The 18231-nt window shown below is 37.2% G+C and overlaps 1 protein-coding gene and 1 pseudogene across 1 annotated transcript in view; both read left to right on the top strand.

The window, feature by feature from the left end:
- The window catches only part of KIF11 (kinesin family member 11), a 44484-nt gene extending 35884 nt beyond the window's left edge, over nt 1-8600 (top strand). Inside the window, exons 18-22 of the mRNA XM_063103455.1 lie at nt 347-626; nt 2610-2832; nt 5378-5529; nt 6441-6557; nt 8469-8600. Coding sequence (XP_062959525.1) covers nt 347-626; nt 2610-2832; nt 5378-5529; nt 6441-6557; nt 8469-8600 — 904 coding nt within the window. The remainder of the gene's footprint in view (nt 1-346; nt 627-2609; nt 2833-5377; nt 5530-6440; nt 6558-8468) is intronic.
- Nucleotides 8601-11061: 2461 nt separating this feature from the next.
- LOC134382804 (COP9 signalosome complex subunit 8-like) lies at nt 11062-11689 on the top strand (annotated as a pseudogene).
- The last annotated feature ends 6542 nt before the right edge of the window (nt 11690-18231 follow it).

Genomic DNA, 18231 nt, shown 5'->3' on the forward strand with positions numbered 1-18231 from the left:
AGGAGGAATAAAACAAGGAGACAAATTTCATCTTAATAACTGTATAGTTAAATACTGTATAAGGTACAAAGGAAAGCATCATTACATGAAGGAGGGCTGAGAAAGATTTCATGAGAAAAGACGACCTTTCATAGATCATTTAATGGCAGATGTGATTTCAATCTGCTGTGAAGAGACACTGGCGAAAGCATCCATTCTCAATGTAGAAGATTCATGAAGAGAATGGGCTCTGGAGCTAGACTGCCTAAATTCAAATCTGCCAACTAAGAGCTATGTGATCTTGGGAAGTTGTTATCTTTTGAGTCTCAGTTTTCCATTTCAACAATGTTATTCTCTTTTCCTATAGGAAATCTAAAGACATAATCAACAAAACAACTTTTCACAGTAAAAAACTTTGTGCTGATTTTGATGGCTTGTCACAGGAGCTCAGACATTTTAACCAAGAAGGTACCAAATTGGTTGAAGAGTCTGTGAAATACTATGATAAACTCAGTAGCAACCTGGAAAAAATATCTCACGAGACTGAACAGAGATGTGAGTCTCTTAACACAAGCACAGTTTATTCTTCTGAACAGTGGGTGTCTTGCTTAAATAAAAGGGAAGAGGAACTTCACAATTTATTGGAGGTAATAACTTTGTAACTGGAACCTACTGTGGGAGAATAGTGATAATCAGAAAATTAAATATTCTTGGCTAAGAATTGGTTTCCAAAAAATTGTATTTTAACATGTAATGAATGACTTATACTTTTTGGTATGATACTTGGTATGCTTATACATGATCTTGTTTCATGGTTTGACATTATATGTCTTCTAGATCTCAAAGTTAATTTAACATTTGTCCAATTTCTGGCCTGTATCTATCCTTGGCTTTTGACTTGTTAGTTTCTTCAGGGAAGGGCACCCTGTCCTTTAACATTTAATATTTTCCACTTATATACGCTTTTTGCATTTCTCCAGATACATTCAAATGTCTTATTGCTTTAGGTATTTAAGGTATTATTCTGGTGGCTCAAAGGATACTTGATAGGTTTATGGGTTTGCTTGAACTTAATACTTGCACAAGCCTTTGGTTTTTACTTTCTGTGCAATAAAAGTACCTAACATTCTCAGGTACTAAGTACAAAGAATTTAAGTATTTTAAGCTATGTAAGCTGTTTTTACTGAAAGGAACCAGAGTTCATGGAGAAATAGCTAATTTCAGGTTGGAGGCAGGAAATGAACAAGATATTAAGTCTAGAGACCTTGTCATACCAGAGAGTAAGGAAGCTATTAAAGATTCCTGGGGTTGTGTCAAAAGGACTCAGTAGCCAACCTGATGGCACTCCACATGTTCAAAGATGGTATAATTTGAGCATCAAAAAAAATAATGGCTATTGTGGATTAATACACATCAAATATATTAAAACTCATGAATTCATAAAAATTTCATAGGTCTCCTTTGGATCGTGCTAGGGAAGCAATGCATAAAAACTGGTAAATAAAGAGAAACATTATAGCATCCATCTGTCTTTCCTAAAAGAACCATATCTTGGTTTAGCAGGGTAATTGATGAAGAAAAGTGTTTTATAGAATCACAGCTAATAAGATAGAAAAGGAATGATAGAAAGAGAATGTCACCATTTTTCAAGCCCTAATGAACTTACCCCTATGGACATTAATGACTGCATAAACTGACCAAAAGCTGATGGGTACTTTATAATTAATAGGATAACCACACCTGGACCCACTGATTAATCTTAACATGAGACCACACAGGCCTTATGTGTTTTCAGTACCACCTATGAAATATTCTTGGCAAAAAATTAAACCTGAATTAGATCAAGTCTTTAGATCTAACCAGTTTAGAGCAAATGCAGAGGACAGATAAATGTATGAAAATAGAGCATAGAGGTGCAATTGGTCAGTTCCAGAATTTGAGACATTCAGCAGGGTAAAGACCTGGTTTCTTCAGTAACAAAAATTTTTCACAAGGAAACAAATGTGAGGAAAGGTAACCTATAGATCAAAAGAGACTTAAAACTAGAGGGCCTTAAGTCCTAGTTTGCCTGAGAGTCCTTATTTACATCTGTTGTATTGGGGTAGTTATTAAGAGTGGGCCCTTTCACTCTGAAAAGTGTCCGAGTTTGGATAGTAAATTACATAGTTACCTCTTAAGATCTGTCAATGAAATCTAATGATGAATTTAGGTTTAAACAAACCAATTGTGAAAAATACTTGAGTCAATTTGCAAAATTTGAACACTGACTAGACATTTGATATGAAGGAATAAATGTTGAACTTTTTAGATGTGATAGTGGTCTTAAAATGCTCTTAACTCTCAGAGATATTTGCTGAAGTAAACAAGTGAGATAATACAGAATTTGCTTCAAAATAATCCTGGGTCCAAGGAAGAGTAAGTGGCCAATCTTGTTTCCTTTTCCCCTGTATATTGGCAAATGTCAAGGCTGGATAATGGATAGAAGGGGGTTAATTATGCTGTTCTCTCTCCTTTTGTATGTTTTAAAAACTCTTATTATGGAAAATTTCAAGGTAATGGAAATTGATATATTGAATAAAGCACTGCCAACTTTAATTTTAGTAATGAAAGCTTGTTTGCATCATTTACAGGTTGTAAACCAATATTGTGAGGCTTCAAGTTCAGAGATCACTGAAAAATTAAGTGGACACAAAGCAGCTAATGAGAACCAGCATAACATTTTTCTTGATCAGATAACTATTGATGAAGAAAAATTGTTAACACAAAATCTAGAACTTAAAGAAACTATACAAATTGGTTTGACTAAGCTTAATTGCTTTCTGCAGCAGGATCTGAAACTGGATATCCCAACAGGTAAAAGGAAAATAGAATTATTAAGTTTTTTGAAGGGCTGGCCAGTTAGCTCACTTGGGAGATTGTGTTGCTGATGACACCAAGGTCAATAGTTCAGATCCCCATACCAGCCAGTCACTTAAAAAAAAATTTTTTTTGAAGTTGAATTCAGTCCTATACAGTGTTAGATATTCAGCAAAACTGCCTGATAGGAATTTACCATCTCACTGTAATCAACTCAAGTATGGAAAAATTGAACCCCAAAATAGCTTTAACCAAGCATTAAATGTCATGATATAGATGATATGTACTCCTAGAAATCTGGATATCACAATTCAGTAAAATTTCACAAACATTCAGGGAACTGGCTTTGTTAAGGGAGGACATTTTAAAAACAAAAATAAAACTGACTAACAATCTACCTAGCCCCGTTTGTAAAAGGACATTTAATACCAAAAATGTTGGAGGGATGTAATTGACTAAATCTAATTTAATGTAAAGTACACCACATTGTGCATTTTGTTATGTATCTCTCTTATTTTGTCATGGAATGTTAGCATTTAGGAATCACCAGTTTGAGAGTTCAGACATGGCAAAAATCGGTGTAGGCTATAATGATTCAGGGAGGCCTTTATGGAAGAGGTTAATGAGTTGTTTTACACAGGATGAGTAATTGGGTTATTCACTGGATTGTGGTGATGGCTGCATACCTTGTAAATTCACTAAAAATCATTGTGTTCTATGTGTAAAATGAGTGAATTTTATGGTATATAAATTATACCTCAAAGCGGTTTTTTTTTTTGTTTTTTGTTTTAAAGCAGTTATAAAAGGAGATGGTGCTAAAGAATGTTGGTTTATTTTTTTCACCAAGAGACCTGTACGTCCACTTTTCAATGAAATTAGGAATGTAAACGTTGAGTGAAAAGGCAAGTGCCTTTGTAAATTATGAGGGCATGATCTCATTATAAAGAAATGTAACTGGTTAATATTTAACCACCACGTCAAATTTATAGTGAAATGATTACTCCTATCAAAGTACAGTCATGCATCACTTGATGGGGATATGTTCTGAGAAGTGCACCGTTAGGCAATTTCGTTGTTGTGGAAACATCACAGAGTGTACTTACATGAGTCTCCACGGTATAACTTATTACACATCTAGGCTATATGGCATAGCCTATTGCTCTTCAGCTACAAGCCGATACAACATGTTACTGTACTGAATACTGTAGGCAAATGTAATACAATGGTAAGTATTTTTGTATCCAAACATAGAAAAAGTACGGTAAAAATACAGTATAAAAGATAAAAAATGGTACACCTGTATAGGACACTTACCATGAATGGACTTAACATGAATGGAGCTTGCAGGACTGGAAGCTGCTCTGGGTGAGTCAGTGAGTGAGTGGTGAGTGAATGTGAAGGCCTAGGACATTACTGTACACTACTGTAGACTTGATAAACACTGTACACTTAGGCTACATGAAATTTATTAAAAAATTATTTTTCTTCAATGACAAATTAACCTTAGCTTATTGTACCTTTTTAAATTTATAAACGTTTAAATTTTTTTAGCTTTTTGATTCTTTTGTAATAACAGTTTGAAATACAAATATATTATATAGTTGCACAAAAATATTTTCTTTATGTACTTATTCTATAAGCGTTTTCCTATTGTTAAAATTTTTTATTATTTTACTTTGTAAATGTTTTTGTTAAAAACTAAGACATGAAAATACACATTAGCCTAGGCCTACACAGGGTCAGAATCATCAATATCACTGTCTTCCAGTCTCACTGGAAGGTCTTCAAGGGCAACAACACACATGGAATTGTCATTGCCTATGATAACAGTGCCTTCTTCTGGAATACCTCCAGAAGGACCTGCCTGAGGCTCTTGAAGAGGTGTCACTCTCTTTAGTAATACATCCATGTGGTTCGCTTGTTTGTTTCTTTTTTTCAATCATAGATTTCTTTACAAGCGGATAATGCTCCATGAACAAAACCTTTAAGTGTTGGGTCCATGTTTACAAACTTTTAAAAGAGCTTGTTGAAGTCTGCAAAAGCTTCTGCTAAACCCTTTACTGTGAATTTTCTTGGGGGGATTTTTCAGTTCCATTGTAATCATATGGGACCACCATTATATATGTGTTCTGTGGTTGACCAAAACGTCACCACATGACATTAGTCATTATGTCACATGACTATAATCATGCTGGGAAAACAGTACTCCTATTCCAATAATGTTGCCATTTCTCAGAGCACTCTAGAACTTTTTTAAAGCCTACAACACATGTTTATCCTCAGAAATGGAAACTTCATCTTTTGAAGGTAGGATGAATCTTGAAAATAGTCAAGTCAATTTAAGGTCAGTTGTCAAATTAGAAAATAAGAGTTGCAAGCAATATGTGCCTGATAGGTAACAAAACTGATTTTCATTTATGGTAATCATTATATTTGGGGAGAACAAGACTCGTTTGTAAGTATAAGTTTTAGCATATTTTTAAAAAAATCTTATTTATATCCCAAGCTTAAATTTTTCCCTTTTATCTAATGTCCACTAAAGGTACGACACCACAGAGGAAAAATTATTTATACCCATCAACACTAGTGAGAACTGAACCACGTGAACAGCTCCTTGATCAATTGAAAAGGAAACAGCCTGAGCTCTTAATGATGCTAAACTGTTCAGAAAACAAAAAAGAAGAGACCAGTCAGGTAAAATTTATAGCGTTATCATTTTATTTTATTTTTTTTGTGGCTGGCTAGTACAGGGATCCAAACCCTTGATCCTGGTGTTATAAAGGCTGTGCTTTTAACCAGCTGAGCTAAGCAGCCAGCCAACATTGTCATTTTAGAAATCGCCTATAAACTGTGAATGTGATTGAGTTCATGTGAAGAATTTTACTCTGCCCTTCAATCCTATCCTGCCTCTCATTTGATTATAGTTGCCTGACTCTTAAGCCAGTTTCTTTCGATGTTATCAGTTTTGAAATTATTAGATTAGCAGGTAGCCGATATTTATATTATGCTTATTACATGCCAGACACTGTATGCTTGTTACATATATATTAACTCAGTTCTCTCAACAACCCTATGAAGTAGATGCTAGTTCTATCCCCATTTTATATATGAAGAAATTAAGAATTGCTTTGTTCCAGGTCACAAAGATGGAGTTGCAATTAGAACCTAGACAGTCAAGCTTACAATCTATGCTCTTAACTGCAGTAGAGCATAGAGAAGGTGGGAAATTAGAAAGTAACAAAGAAGAAAATAAAAAAATAAGCTGTAATTCAGGCTGGCCAGTTAGCTCAGTTGGTTAGAGTGTGGTGTTACAATACCAAGGTCAAAGGTTTGGATCCTCGTACTGTCCAGCTGCCAAAAAATGATAAATAGTAAATTGTAATCCCATTATTCTGAGATTACCACTTTTAACATTTTAGTATAGGAACTTTTATATAAAAACATATTAGGAATTATTTTAATTTGTAGACTTTCTACTAATTTTGTTGAGGTTTAACTTTGATACAATGGGCATTATGTTATATTCAGAGAAGAAAACTGCCTTTATTTTTGTGATGATTTTTAAGCATTTGGACTTAGTCACTCACCCAGCTTCTTATTTTTAGGACATGGATATAGAAAATGCAGTTCAGGGGCAATATGATGAAGAACCTCTGAGTCAAGACCCATCTGTAGATGCTAATGTGGATTGTTCGTCAAGTGGCGGGGTTCCGTTTTTCCAGGTACCTGATTATATCATATCACATAACCCTTCCACAGCTGATGTTAGTCAGTCATTTACTATTCGATATAAAGGCATTTATTCTTGGTGAGTAGAATAACAAAAATCTTTCAGTCATTCTTTTGAGATGTCTGTTAACTTTTCCAGTTGAAATTATTTACACAAATCTGATATCGATAAGGGGTTTTCTGTAGGATAAATACAGGCAAATTTTTACTTTGTCTACATCCTTAGTAATCTTTAGCTTTTAAAAAAAATTTTTTTTTTTTTTATCTCCTTTCTGCTTCCTGTATGCTCAGAACAGATACTGAGAGCAGACATTTTTCTCTTCCCTCTACCTTTGACGTAGAAGTCCTGGAGCCTATATCTGCTCATAATCAGACTTTGAAGACTAAGGGGCTTAAAAGATTGAGAGACTGAGGGCTGCTTAGGTTATATTAGTGATCTCCTGCCTGAGGCTCTTGTTAACTCTTCCCCCATGTTTCCTGAGCTCCTTGTCTGCTCTGATCCTATGCAATTAAATCCTGTTACTTCTCCTACCCCCTTTTTTGACACTGTGGGAGCACAACACGGTAAACTGCCTAGTATCATGTCTCTACTTTGAAGATATGAGCCTAGACAGAGTGTGTGAAGTAAGAATTTCCTTATGGAGGACATTGATGTCTACATTTTATAGTTGGAGTGCTGCTTCTGATATGTGTGTGATTGTGCCTATTTCAGTAGACTTGCAAGTCTTTCCCTCAAGGTTTAAAGATTCTCCATCCCTGACTAAACCTGTTAAGTTCTAGCTCATATTCTCTTAAATTCTTCTGTCTACCTCAGAGTAATTTTATCCCCAAATTCTTCCTATCTTTTGCTTTATTCTTTACTATTAGAGAACTGTAAATATATTTCTTTCAGTTTTTCATTCCTCTCTCCTATCTTAGAAAACTAGGAAGAGGGACAAAGATAAGTAAAACTTAGTGACCACTTAATCTCTGGTCAGAAATCCTTTCATTATTATTGTTTGTGGCATTTTGAAGGCTAGTCTTAGTGACTCGGCTTTGGCAAGGAAGTCCCTACAGTACCAGAAAAGATTTGGGATTAGGTTTTAGACCTTCATCTGAAGTCCAGAAATGATCTTTTCCCTGATCGCAGTCTGATGTGGAGAATTTCTTTGGGTTTAAAACGTTAGAAGTTGGTTTATGAGTTGTCTCAGCATTTATGAATGAGCGCACACTGAATGCTATCAGTCTCTTAAAGTTCTCTATGGATAAATAGGAGAACTCCAATGAAATACAACTCCCAAATGAGAAACAATAAAATAAGTTTTTAAAAATAAGAGAACTTACGATTTTAGAAAATAAGGTAAACAAAAGTGTCTTAAGATAGCCCATATACCAGCTTCCCTGCATAAAATAGAATTGGCTTTTTTAGCATGATAGCAAATCTTTGTTTCCCTAGAGCAGGGTTTCTGAACAGTAGCATTCACATTTTAAAATGGATAATTATCTGTTGTGGTGGCTATACTGTGGATTGTACAATGTTTAGCAGCATCCTTGGCTTTTACTCACTAGAAGCCAGTAGCACTTTCTAGTTGTAACAACCAAATATGTCTTCAGACATTGCTAAATGTCCCGTGGGGTACAAAATCACTCCCTCTTGAGAACCACTGCACTACAGTAAAATCTGTAATTATGTCTTAGAAAATTAATATTTCTTTCACCATGCTCCTTCCATTAGTGGTAAAATAAAGCATTCACCTCTACTTTCCGAACAGATAGTTGTCTTAAATTTGTGCTGAACCTTTTCTGAAGTTTCGAACACTTCAGTTTTCTTGCCTATAACCCAGACAACTTTGAAAATAAGAGAATAGCTAATATGTATCAAATGTTATTTTATATTAACTTGATTTCTCCCCTTAAATCCACAGCATAAAAAATCATATGGAAAAGATAAAGAAAACAGAGGCATTAATCCAGTGGAGCGGTCTAAAGTGGAAGAAACAACAGAGCACTCTGTTACAAAGAGCAGATTACCTCTACGAGCCCAGATAAACCTTTAGTTAACTTGATGATTGGGAATTTTATTTTTAAGAAAAATTAAAAATAAAACATGAAGCCCCAGAACTTGAGCCTGGTATATAGATTAGAAAAGAATAAAATATATCAAGGCAGTACTGTAAATTTAGTTGAATTTAATATTTACCCATTTCTCTGTCATCCCTATAGTTCACAGAGTATGAAGTTGGGTTTCAATTGGAATTTGCATTGAGTAAATATATATTTCTAGTTTTTCATATAAAATAGTCTTTTTATAATAAATGAAAAGTATTTTTCTTATATATTACTAAATAGCAAATATATAGGACTGTACTGTTGTTCTAGGCTTGAGCTTACATAGGTGAATATCACCAACACTGAGCCTGGAAAGGACCATCTCATTTATTTTCTTGCCCTGACTTAATTAATTCTGTATTTGCTTGCCTCCTTCCTAGGCTTTCCTATTTTGCCTTCTCCTCAGCTCACTTTCTCCCTCTTTATTTGTTACCAGCCCATTTGTAGAGCAACAAAAAGGTATCCTTTCTTATGAGATAGCCAGAATTTTACCTAGAAATCTTTAATGCTTTTCAGTGGTTGTCTAAAATCACTGTCAACAATAAACATAATCCTAGAAGTATCCATCCCTTCAGTATTTTTAATTTGTTTCCCCCAACGGTGAAAATATTTCATTCCTTTATGAGGTCTAACACATTAGCCCCCATAGAATTCACCAAAAGCCAACATCTCCAGAATATAAATTGCTATTATGGGAGAAATACCTAGAGCTCTGATTAATGGCGGTGTGGAGCCATGCTAAAGGCCTGTGTCTTTCAGAGAAGATCACAATGATTTAAGGACTTTTTGAAACTACCAGTTATGACTATAATTTATATTCTTTTTTTACCTGATGAAACTTTTTGTTGTTTCTTGTTTGTATATAATAAAACATGTATATATGTATCTTTTTCTCTATTGAAATCTTAACCCTTAGAAGGGTCGTGGCATTTTTGATCTAGCAACCATTCTTCTGGAAGTTGAGATGTGTCAGCATGAAGAACCACAGCACTTGAAGAAATGTGTGCAAAGAATAGATTTTGTGTCCACATCAAGTTTGTGTATAAATTTTAGAAAGATTTGACTTTGATAGCTAAGTGAAAACCAAACGCTATTGGGGAATTAGAAAATATGCTACTTCATGGAACTAAATTTACCTTGCAGAAGTACTAATTATCTTAATAAAAATAATGGATATAATTTCTCTGCAAAATCAGATGTCAACATAATACCTAATAAACTTTCCTTGGTAAATCCATGATTAATAAATTTGGTTTCTACATTAACTTGCTTGCCCCATAATTTCTTATCTAGCAATGGGTATGTTTACAAAATTAAGCAAGCTGTCTTAAAATTACTAATATAAATGTCGACACAGGCACCACCAAGGAAAAAGTGTTCAGGCTTTTGGTCACACTCCAAGGAGCTATACCTCAGATATAAGATTAATGAGAAATTGACCATCACACAGCCTGAAGTCCAGCTTTAAGTTATCTCATTTCTTGACTGTTTTAAAGTTATCTGGGAATGCTAATGAAACTAATATAACTGTCTGACAGAAGCAAAGATAAATCACCAGAGAAATTTAACATTCAGAGCCATAAATTAGCTCTACAAATATTCATATGCAAATTCAGACCCTCAGAAAATAACCAAGAGTGGCATCAGCAAAAATGGCAGAGTGCGTAGCTTCAAGGTCCTGTTGCTTCACAGAAACATTAAAAAATCAAGCAAAAACATGTGAAACAACTTTGTCAGAACTCTAGAAAATAGTCAAAAGTTTACAGCCACCAAGCATGCTATATCAAGAAAATGGCAATGCAAAAACAAGGAAATCTTCACAGTGTTTCACTTGCTCTTTCCTCATTCCCCTTCCCAGCTCTGCAGCAGTCTTCAAGACTGGCAGCCCACGTTGTTAGCATGGGGGCCTGGTCCGCATTTCCTAGGGAGCATAGAGACCTTATTCTCAAAAGTTTGTTCTAACCTGTCTGGGGGCAACCTGCTTTTGTTTCATCTAACTCAGGACTCAATCAGGGTGGAAAGGTGGCAGGCATTTCTCAAAAATATTGTAAGACAAACAACCTGTTGCCACCTGGGGCAAAAAATTACAGTTAAGATAAACAAAGGAGTGCCTAAAACCTGAGAGGAAAAGCAGCAGTGAATCTCTTAGGGAAACCAGGTAATTCAAAAGTACCCATGTGTACTGGGGAATTTAGGAAGCCATGCACAGCCCAGGGAAGGTTGCACACTGAGAAAAGACCTGCGAAGACCCTAAGCTTCCAGCTCTGGACGATCTCTAGGCTCAACGCAACAGAAAGTGAAGGCTAAGGCAGATTTAAAATGGCCTAGCTAGTTGGCGGGTGCGACGCCCCGAGGGACAGTCTAGGGGCTGGCTGGCTGCAAGGTGCAGCGGTGAGACTGGCCGGGAAGATGCCAGTGGCAGTGATGGTGGAAAGTGCCTTCAGTTTCAAAAAGCTTCTGGATCAGTAAGAGAACCAAGAGCTCGAGGCTCCTGGAGGAATTGCTACACCCCCAGTGTATGGTCAGCTTCTAGCTTTGTATTTGCTCCATAATGATGAATAGTGCAAGATGTCTTTGGAAAGGAATACCTCCTGCTATAACATCTGCAAATTCTGAACTTGGGGGAATTTGGTCAGTAGGACAAAGAATCTGGCAGAGAGATTTCCCTGGGATTTACACAACCATCAATGCTCACTAGTGGTCTGAGACGGTCCAGCCAATCATGGAAGCATTGACAGATGCGACTAGGAGACGGGACTTTGCCCTGGTCTCTCAAGCGTACACCTCGATAGTTGCTGATGACTTTGCAGCCTTTGTTGGACTTCCTGTAGAAGAGGCTGTGAAAGGTATATTGGAACAAGGATGGCAAGCCGACTCCACCACCAGGATGGTTCTGCCCAGAAAGCCAGTGGCAGGGGCCCTGGATGTTTCTTTTAACAGGTTTATTCCCTTATCAGAACCTGTGCCAGTTCCCCCAATCCCCAATGAACAGCAGTTAGCCAGACTGACTGACTGTGTGGCTTTCCTTGAAAACTGATTTCTCATTCTGAGTTCAAGATCCCACCATCAGAATCCTGTATACTGACAAATATAGATACGTAAAATTTTTATTTTCAATTTATTGGATAGATTAAGCACCTCAGCATTCCTTAGTGAGTATGTGATAAAATACATATATAATATAAAGCATATTATATATATTTTGTCCTTAAACATTATGCTGAGTAGTTGTCGAAATAATTCTCATTTTGTGCAAAATTTAATAATTTGGATGGAGCCCGTCAGTATTGGGTGGTTAGTTTATATTCCCTGGTGACTCAGAACGTAAGCTCCCCTGCTTCCTGTGGAACAGTGGTTGTCAGCTGTCTTTCCCTGCCCCAGCACACACCACATCCCATCTGCACCACTGATTGATAGTTGTAATGATTCGTTGGAGGTTGAAGGAGGACTTAAAATTCAGGGCAGAACCTGAATTGCTGCCATTGTGACAGAGCATGCTCTCTTTTCTCCCCACCTCCTGAGATCGCTAGTGTGGAACGCAGAAGCATAGCTGAGAAACAAGTAGACCATTGCTTTAGTAAACCAGTTAGTTAACTGTAGATATTTTCTGATAGCATGAGTATATCCATTGCTGGCAGTGGAGGGCTTGCCATGAAAATACACCTTATTTAAGACGTTCATGAGAAGTATTAAGTTGTAATGTCTCCTTTCAGAAGAAGGGAAAAGTTAATGTGGAATGCATTGCGTGGGAAAAGAAACCATTGACATAAGTGATACACTTTGTACAACTATCCTGCAGCCTATTTGTTGCTTCTGTTTGTCCCTTGATTCAAGTTCTGCCTTTTCAGACGTACTGAATAAATGACAGCCCTCTGAATATTTAAAGTTGTTTATTGTATTTTCAGGTTAAAACACTGTTTAGTTCATTTATTCTTCATTTGTTCAATAAATATTTAATTGAATAAAATAAAATAATAAAATAAAATAAAATGGCCTAGCTAAGCATTGAAGGTGTGCCCCACGGCAGCAAATCTGCAAAAACTGAGAGGGTTTTTTCTTTCCGTTTTCTTTGTCTTTCCTTCTTTTCGTTTTGTTTATTTTTTGGCATTTGGTATTCAAGGAAATCTGACAACACTTGCTGAACACAAGCAAAAGGAAGAGACTTTAGATATCACATAACTCAAAGAATAGAGACTTTACAAAAATAGTTTGGAAAAGTCACTAAACAAACCACTATAGCCCATAGAAAGCAACAAATATAAACCCTGAAAAGTAAAGAATCTAGTCTCCAGAGTTGCCATATTGTAATATTCAAAATGTCCAGCTTTCAACAAACCTGAAGCTTGCAAAGAAACAATATGGTTCATTCACACAAAAAGTTAGCATAAATTGTCTCTGAGGAAGCACACATTGGATTAATGAAAAAAAATTTAAGGGCTGGCTGGTTAGCTCTGTTGGATAGAGTGTGGTGTTATAACACCAAGGTCAAGGGTTCAGATCCCTGTACTGCCCTGGCTGCCAAAAAAGAAAAAATTAACTGTCTCAAATATGCTCAAAGAGCTAAAGAAATCAAAGAAAACAATGTCTGAACAAGTAGAGACTGTCGATAAAGTAACTACAAAAAGGAAGCATACAAATTAGGACTGAAAAGTACAGTAACAAATGAAAAAAGTCACTGAAGGGTTCCAATAGCAGATGTGAGCAGGCAGTAGAAGGAATCAGTGAAGCTGAAGCTAGGTTACTTGAAATTATCCAATCTGAGGAGCAGAAAAAGAAAAGAATGAAGGAAAATAAACAGTGCTTAAGAGATGCATGGAGCACTATCAAGCATAGCAACATTTGTAAAATGTCAGACACAAAAGTTCACATATTGCATGAGTCCACTTTTGTGAAATACCCAGAATAGGTAAATTCACAGAAACAGGAGATTGGTGGTTACCAAGTCTGGAGTGGGGGGTGGGGTTGGGAAGTGACTGCTTAATGGGCATGGGATTTTCTCTTGAGGTGTTGAAAATGTTTAGGAACTAGGTAGAGGTGGTGGTTGCACAACACTGTGAATATACTAAATGCCACTGAATTGTATACATTAAAATGATTGATTTTATGTTACATGAATTTCACCTTTAAAAAATCTATTCAAAATATAAAGGGCATCCTATCTTCTATTAAAGAAGAAGCATCAATATTGTTGGTAGAATTAATGAGCAGATACAAAAAAGATCTTAAACAAATGCTACATTTAAAAAAATGTATGCATTGTGTGTCCATAAAACACAGCTGTATACACTAAAAAAGCAAACAAAACCCCACAACATAGGAGGGGTGGCCAGTTAGCTCAGTTAGGGATGGTGTTATAACACCAAGGTCAAGCGTTTGGATCCCTATATTGGCCAGCTGCCAAAAAGACAAAAAGCAAACAAAAAAACCCCACCCTAATATACAAGGAGATAGACCTTGATCAAAAACCAAAAGAAAAGACAAACGATAGAAAAACAAATCACAGAAAACATAGCTAATGGAGTTGCCAAACAAGATCTTCTAAAATTAAATATTCAGAGAAGGGGACCGGATCCCCCTCCTACCACCAGGCACACTGCACCAGTGCCTTGGGACCTGCCATAGACCCAAGGCATGGAGAAGGGGACCGGATCCCCCTCCCACAACCAGGCACACTGTGCCAGTGCCTCGAGGCCTGCCTAGGGACCCAGGGTAAGGAGCTGGGGACTGGACCCCCCCTCTCACAACCAGGCACACCATGCCAGTACCTCGGGACCCACTTGGGGACCTGGGGCATGGAACCAGGGATCGGACACTCTCCACAATCAGGCACACTGCCAGCACCACGGAGCAGGCCAGAAACATCTCCTCCATGTGGGTGGCCCACCACAGCCACCACGATAACCATGGCTGCTGTGAAGGCGGCTAAATATCACAACCACCACGCAGATGGTCCACCAGCCACTGGAGTGAGTTGACACAAGGAGAGTCACCAGCAGAGATAAAGAGAGGAGGAGAATGTCTCTCTCCACAGAGCCCATTTCATAGTGATGAAAGAGACATCTGCTCTATGATAGTATTGGGGGACCTGATTACACCTCTCAGCATTGGACAGATCATTTGGGCAGCAAATCAACAGAGTAACCATTATTCTTTCAGACAGAGAGAAGAAATCTAGGGTGATTAGAGGGGAGAGTGGGAGAGGAAGGCGGATGGGGCAGGATTGGACAAGGGGCATAAAGAATAGTTACAATTTGTAACAATATATATGCTAGTAATATTGATTTGATCAACGTATCTCAATGTTCAACCCCCAAAATACGTATAATCAATTTGATTCAATAAAAATTTTAATAAATAAATAATCTGTAACATATAAAAAAATAAAAAAATAAAATTAAATATTCAAAGGCTGGCCCGTGGCTCACTTGGGAGAGCGTGGTGCTGACAACACCAAGTCAAGGGTTAAGATCCCCTTACCGGTCATCTTTAAAAAAAAAAAAAATTAAATATTCAGGTGGTGCAGATAACACCACGGTCAAGGGTTCTGATTGGATCCCCATATGGCTGGCCAGCTGCCAAAACAAACAAAATATTAAAATTAAATATTAAAAAAATTTAAAGACAAGGTGGAATATTTTGGCCAAAAACTGAAAACTATAAAGAAATCAGAAATTCTAGAATTGAAAAATGCAATAAATTATGAACACAGGAGATGGATTTAGTTGCTTAGTAGTCACAGTTAAAAAAGGAACAAGTGGATAATAAAAGAAAATAGTTATACTGAAGCATGAGTAGACAAAAGGATGAGAAACATTAACAGGTTATGGTGAAGAGGTCTAACATACATGTGACTGAAGGAAAAAGAATGGGATTGATTGCAGCTCTATGTAGTAGTCTACTTGGGCTGCCATAATGAAATACCATAGAATGGATGGCTCAAACAACAGAAATTTATTTTCTCACAGTTGTGGAGGCTGGGAGTCCGCGATCATGGTGCTAGCATGGCTGGGCTCTGGTGAGGACTCTCTTCCTGGCTTGCAGATGGTGCCTTGTCTCTGTGTCCTCACATGGCTGGGTACGAAGAGGAGAGAGAGAGTGCACTTTGGTATCTCCTTATAAGGACACTAACCCTACCATATCAGACCCCCACCCTTATACCTCACTTAACTTTAATTACCTCCTTAGCCCCTACCTCCAAATATAGTCACATTGGTGGTTTGAACCTCAGCATGTGAATTTTGGGGGGACACAATTAAGTCTATAGCACTGTGTAAACTGCAGGCAGGATAAACACAAAGTCATACCTGGGTCAATGATAGCCTAACTGCTAAAAACCAAAGATAAAGAAAAAATCATAAAGGCAGCCAGAGAGAAAAGGACAGATTATTTTTATAAGAATGATAATTAAGCTGACAGCTGATTTTGCAATAGAAAGAATGGAAACAGACAATATAATCATAGCTTCAAAGTACCGAATGAGGTGATGCCCGTGGGAACGGTGGAGTAAGGTCCTCCAAAAACCCATTCCTCCGTAAAAGCAATGAGAACACTGAGATAACTTGCCAAAATCAAATTTTTTCAGAATTCTGGAAATCAAAGGCTTGCAACAATCCAATGAGCGGTTGTTAAAAGAAAAAAAGAAAAAAGGCTATATCTCAGTAAGAATGATGTGTTTGAGGTGTTTTTGTTTTGTTTTGGCAGCTGGCCATCATGGGGATCCGAACCCTTGAACTTGGCATTCGTTGTAACACTGCGCTCTAACCAACTGAGCTAACCAGCCAGTCTCAGTTTGTGGACTTTTAACTTGTCCTGTTTTCATCACTCTCCCTAACTCCTTCCTCATTAGCCTTGAAAACCAACAGTCCCACAATCATTGTGAAAACCAGTAGCCTAGCAGCCACTTGCTAGGACAGAATGAGTTTATAGATCCCTAAAAATAGCATTCTTGGAGAATTGTCGTTATTTGGCCTATTTGGCAAATCCTTGGAAACCCCCATTCACAAGACTTGTCTTCATTTGACCTGACTTGGTCCTTGCTCAGTGAGAACAACAGCCTTTTCACTAGGGACAACTGTTGATAATAATCAGCAACAATGGTTAAGATTGCACCTGTCTGAGGCAGTGATAACAGTGGGGACAAACTGTTAAAAAAGCATAAAAAGAAGAGCTGGGGAATGAGATGTTCAAAGGACACTTTCAAAACTGCTGACATATTCATGGGAATCTAGAAGGCCATGCACATGCATAGGCCCATGTGCATGCCCGTGTCTGTGCACAAGCCTGGGAAAGACCTAAGAAGGTCCTAAGTTCTCACATCTGTCTGACCTTGAGGCACTGAAAAAACATGGTGAAGGCTAAGCCAGAATTTTGAATTGCCTTGCCTGACTGTTGAAGATGTGCTCCAGCACACAAAGAGCCTCTTGGTAGTGGCTGGGAGACTTAGTAGACTCGGGCATTTAAGTAAATTTCTACTCAATCATTAGCTGACAGCTAAGCTAACCGAGCAGAGGCATCAGTGGTCATACATAATAAAAATACAGATTTTACAGATTAGTTCAGTAAAGTCACTAAACCAATAAATAACATCAACAAGTCTTGGGGAGGAAAGAGAATTTGCTTTCCAGAATTGCCACATTAGATTATTAGAAATGCCCAGTTTTCTGTAAAAAATTATGAGACGAGAAATAAAGTATGGCACTGCCACAGGACTACAGCAATCAACAGAAACTGTCCTAGAGGAAACTCAGATGTTAGACATATTAGACAAAGAATTTAAGCCAGCTATATGAAATGTGTCCAAAGAGCCAAAGGAAATCATGCTTTAAAAGTTACGAAAATTATGAGAGCAATGTCTCACCAAATAGAGAATATTCATAAAGAAATAGAAACAACAAAGAACCAAACAGAAATTCTGGAGTCGAAAAGTACAATGACTGAAATGAAAAATTCACTAGAGGGACTCAAGAGTAGATTTGCTCAAGCAAAAGAAAGGCTCAGCAAACTTGAAGACAGGCCAATTGAGTTTATCTAGTTTGGGGAACAGAAAGAAAAAAGAATGAGGAAAAATGAATGTAGCATCAAAGACGTGGGACATCATCAAGTATACCCACATACACATAATGGAGTACTAGAAGAAGAGAGAAGGGGCAGAAAGAATACTTGAAGAAAACTGTCAAAATCCAAAGGGAATCCCAAAGGAAGAGAAACGCAATTAATCATATGAAAGAGATCCTTCATAAGACTAACAGCTGATTTGCCATTACAAACCACGGAGGCCAGAAAGCCACAGGATGAGATTCAAAGTGCTAAAAGAAAGGCTGTTAACTGAGAATTCTATATCCAACAAAACTATCCTTCGAAAATGAGGGAGAATGTAAGTCATTCCAAGGTAAACAAAACTGAGACAATTTCGCATTAGCGAATCTGCCACACAAGGAATACTAAAGAGAGTCTATCAGGCTGAAATGAAAGAAGATTAGACACTAACTTGAGTCCACATGAAGAAACAAAGAGCACGGGTAAAGTAAAACTAAATAGGTAAATAAAAAAGACAGTATAAATATATTTCTGTTTGTAATT

The sequence above is a fragment of the Cynocephalus volans genome, chromosome 7, assembly GCF_027409185.1.
Source record: "Cynocephalus volans isolate mCynVol1 chromosome 7, mCynVol1.pri, whole genome shotgun sequence".
In the NCBI taxonomy this organism is placed as follows: Eukaryota; Metazoa; Chordata; class Mammalia; order Dermoptera; family Cynocephalidae; genus Cynocephalus; species Cynocephalus volans.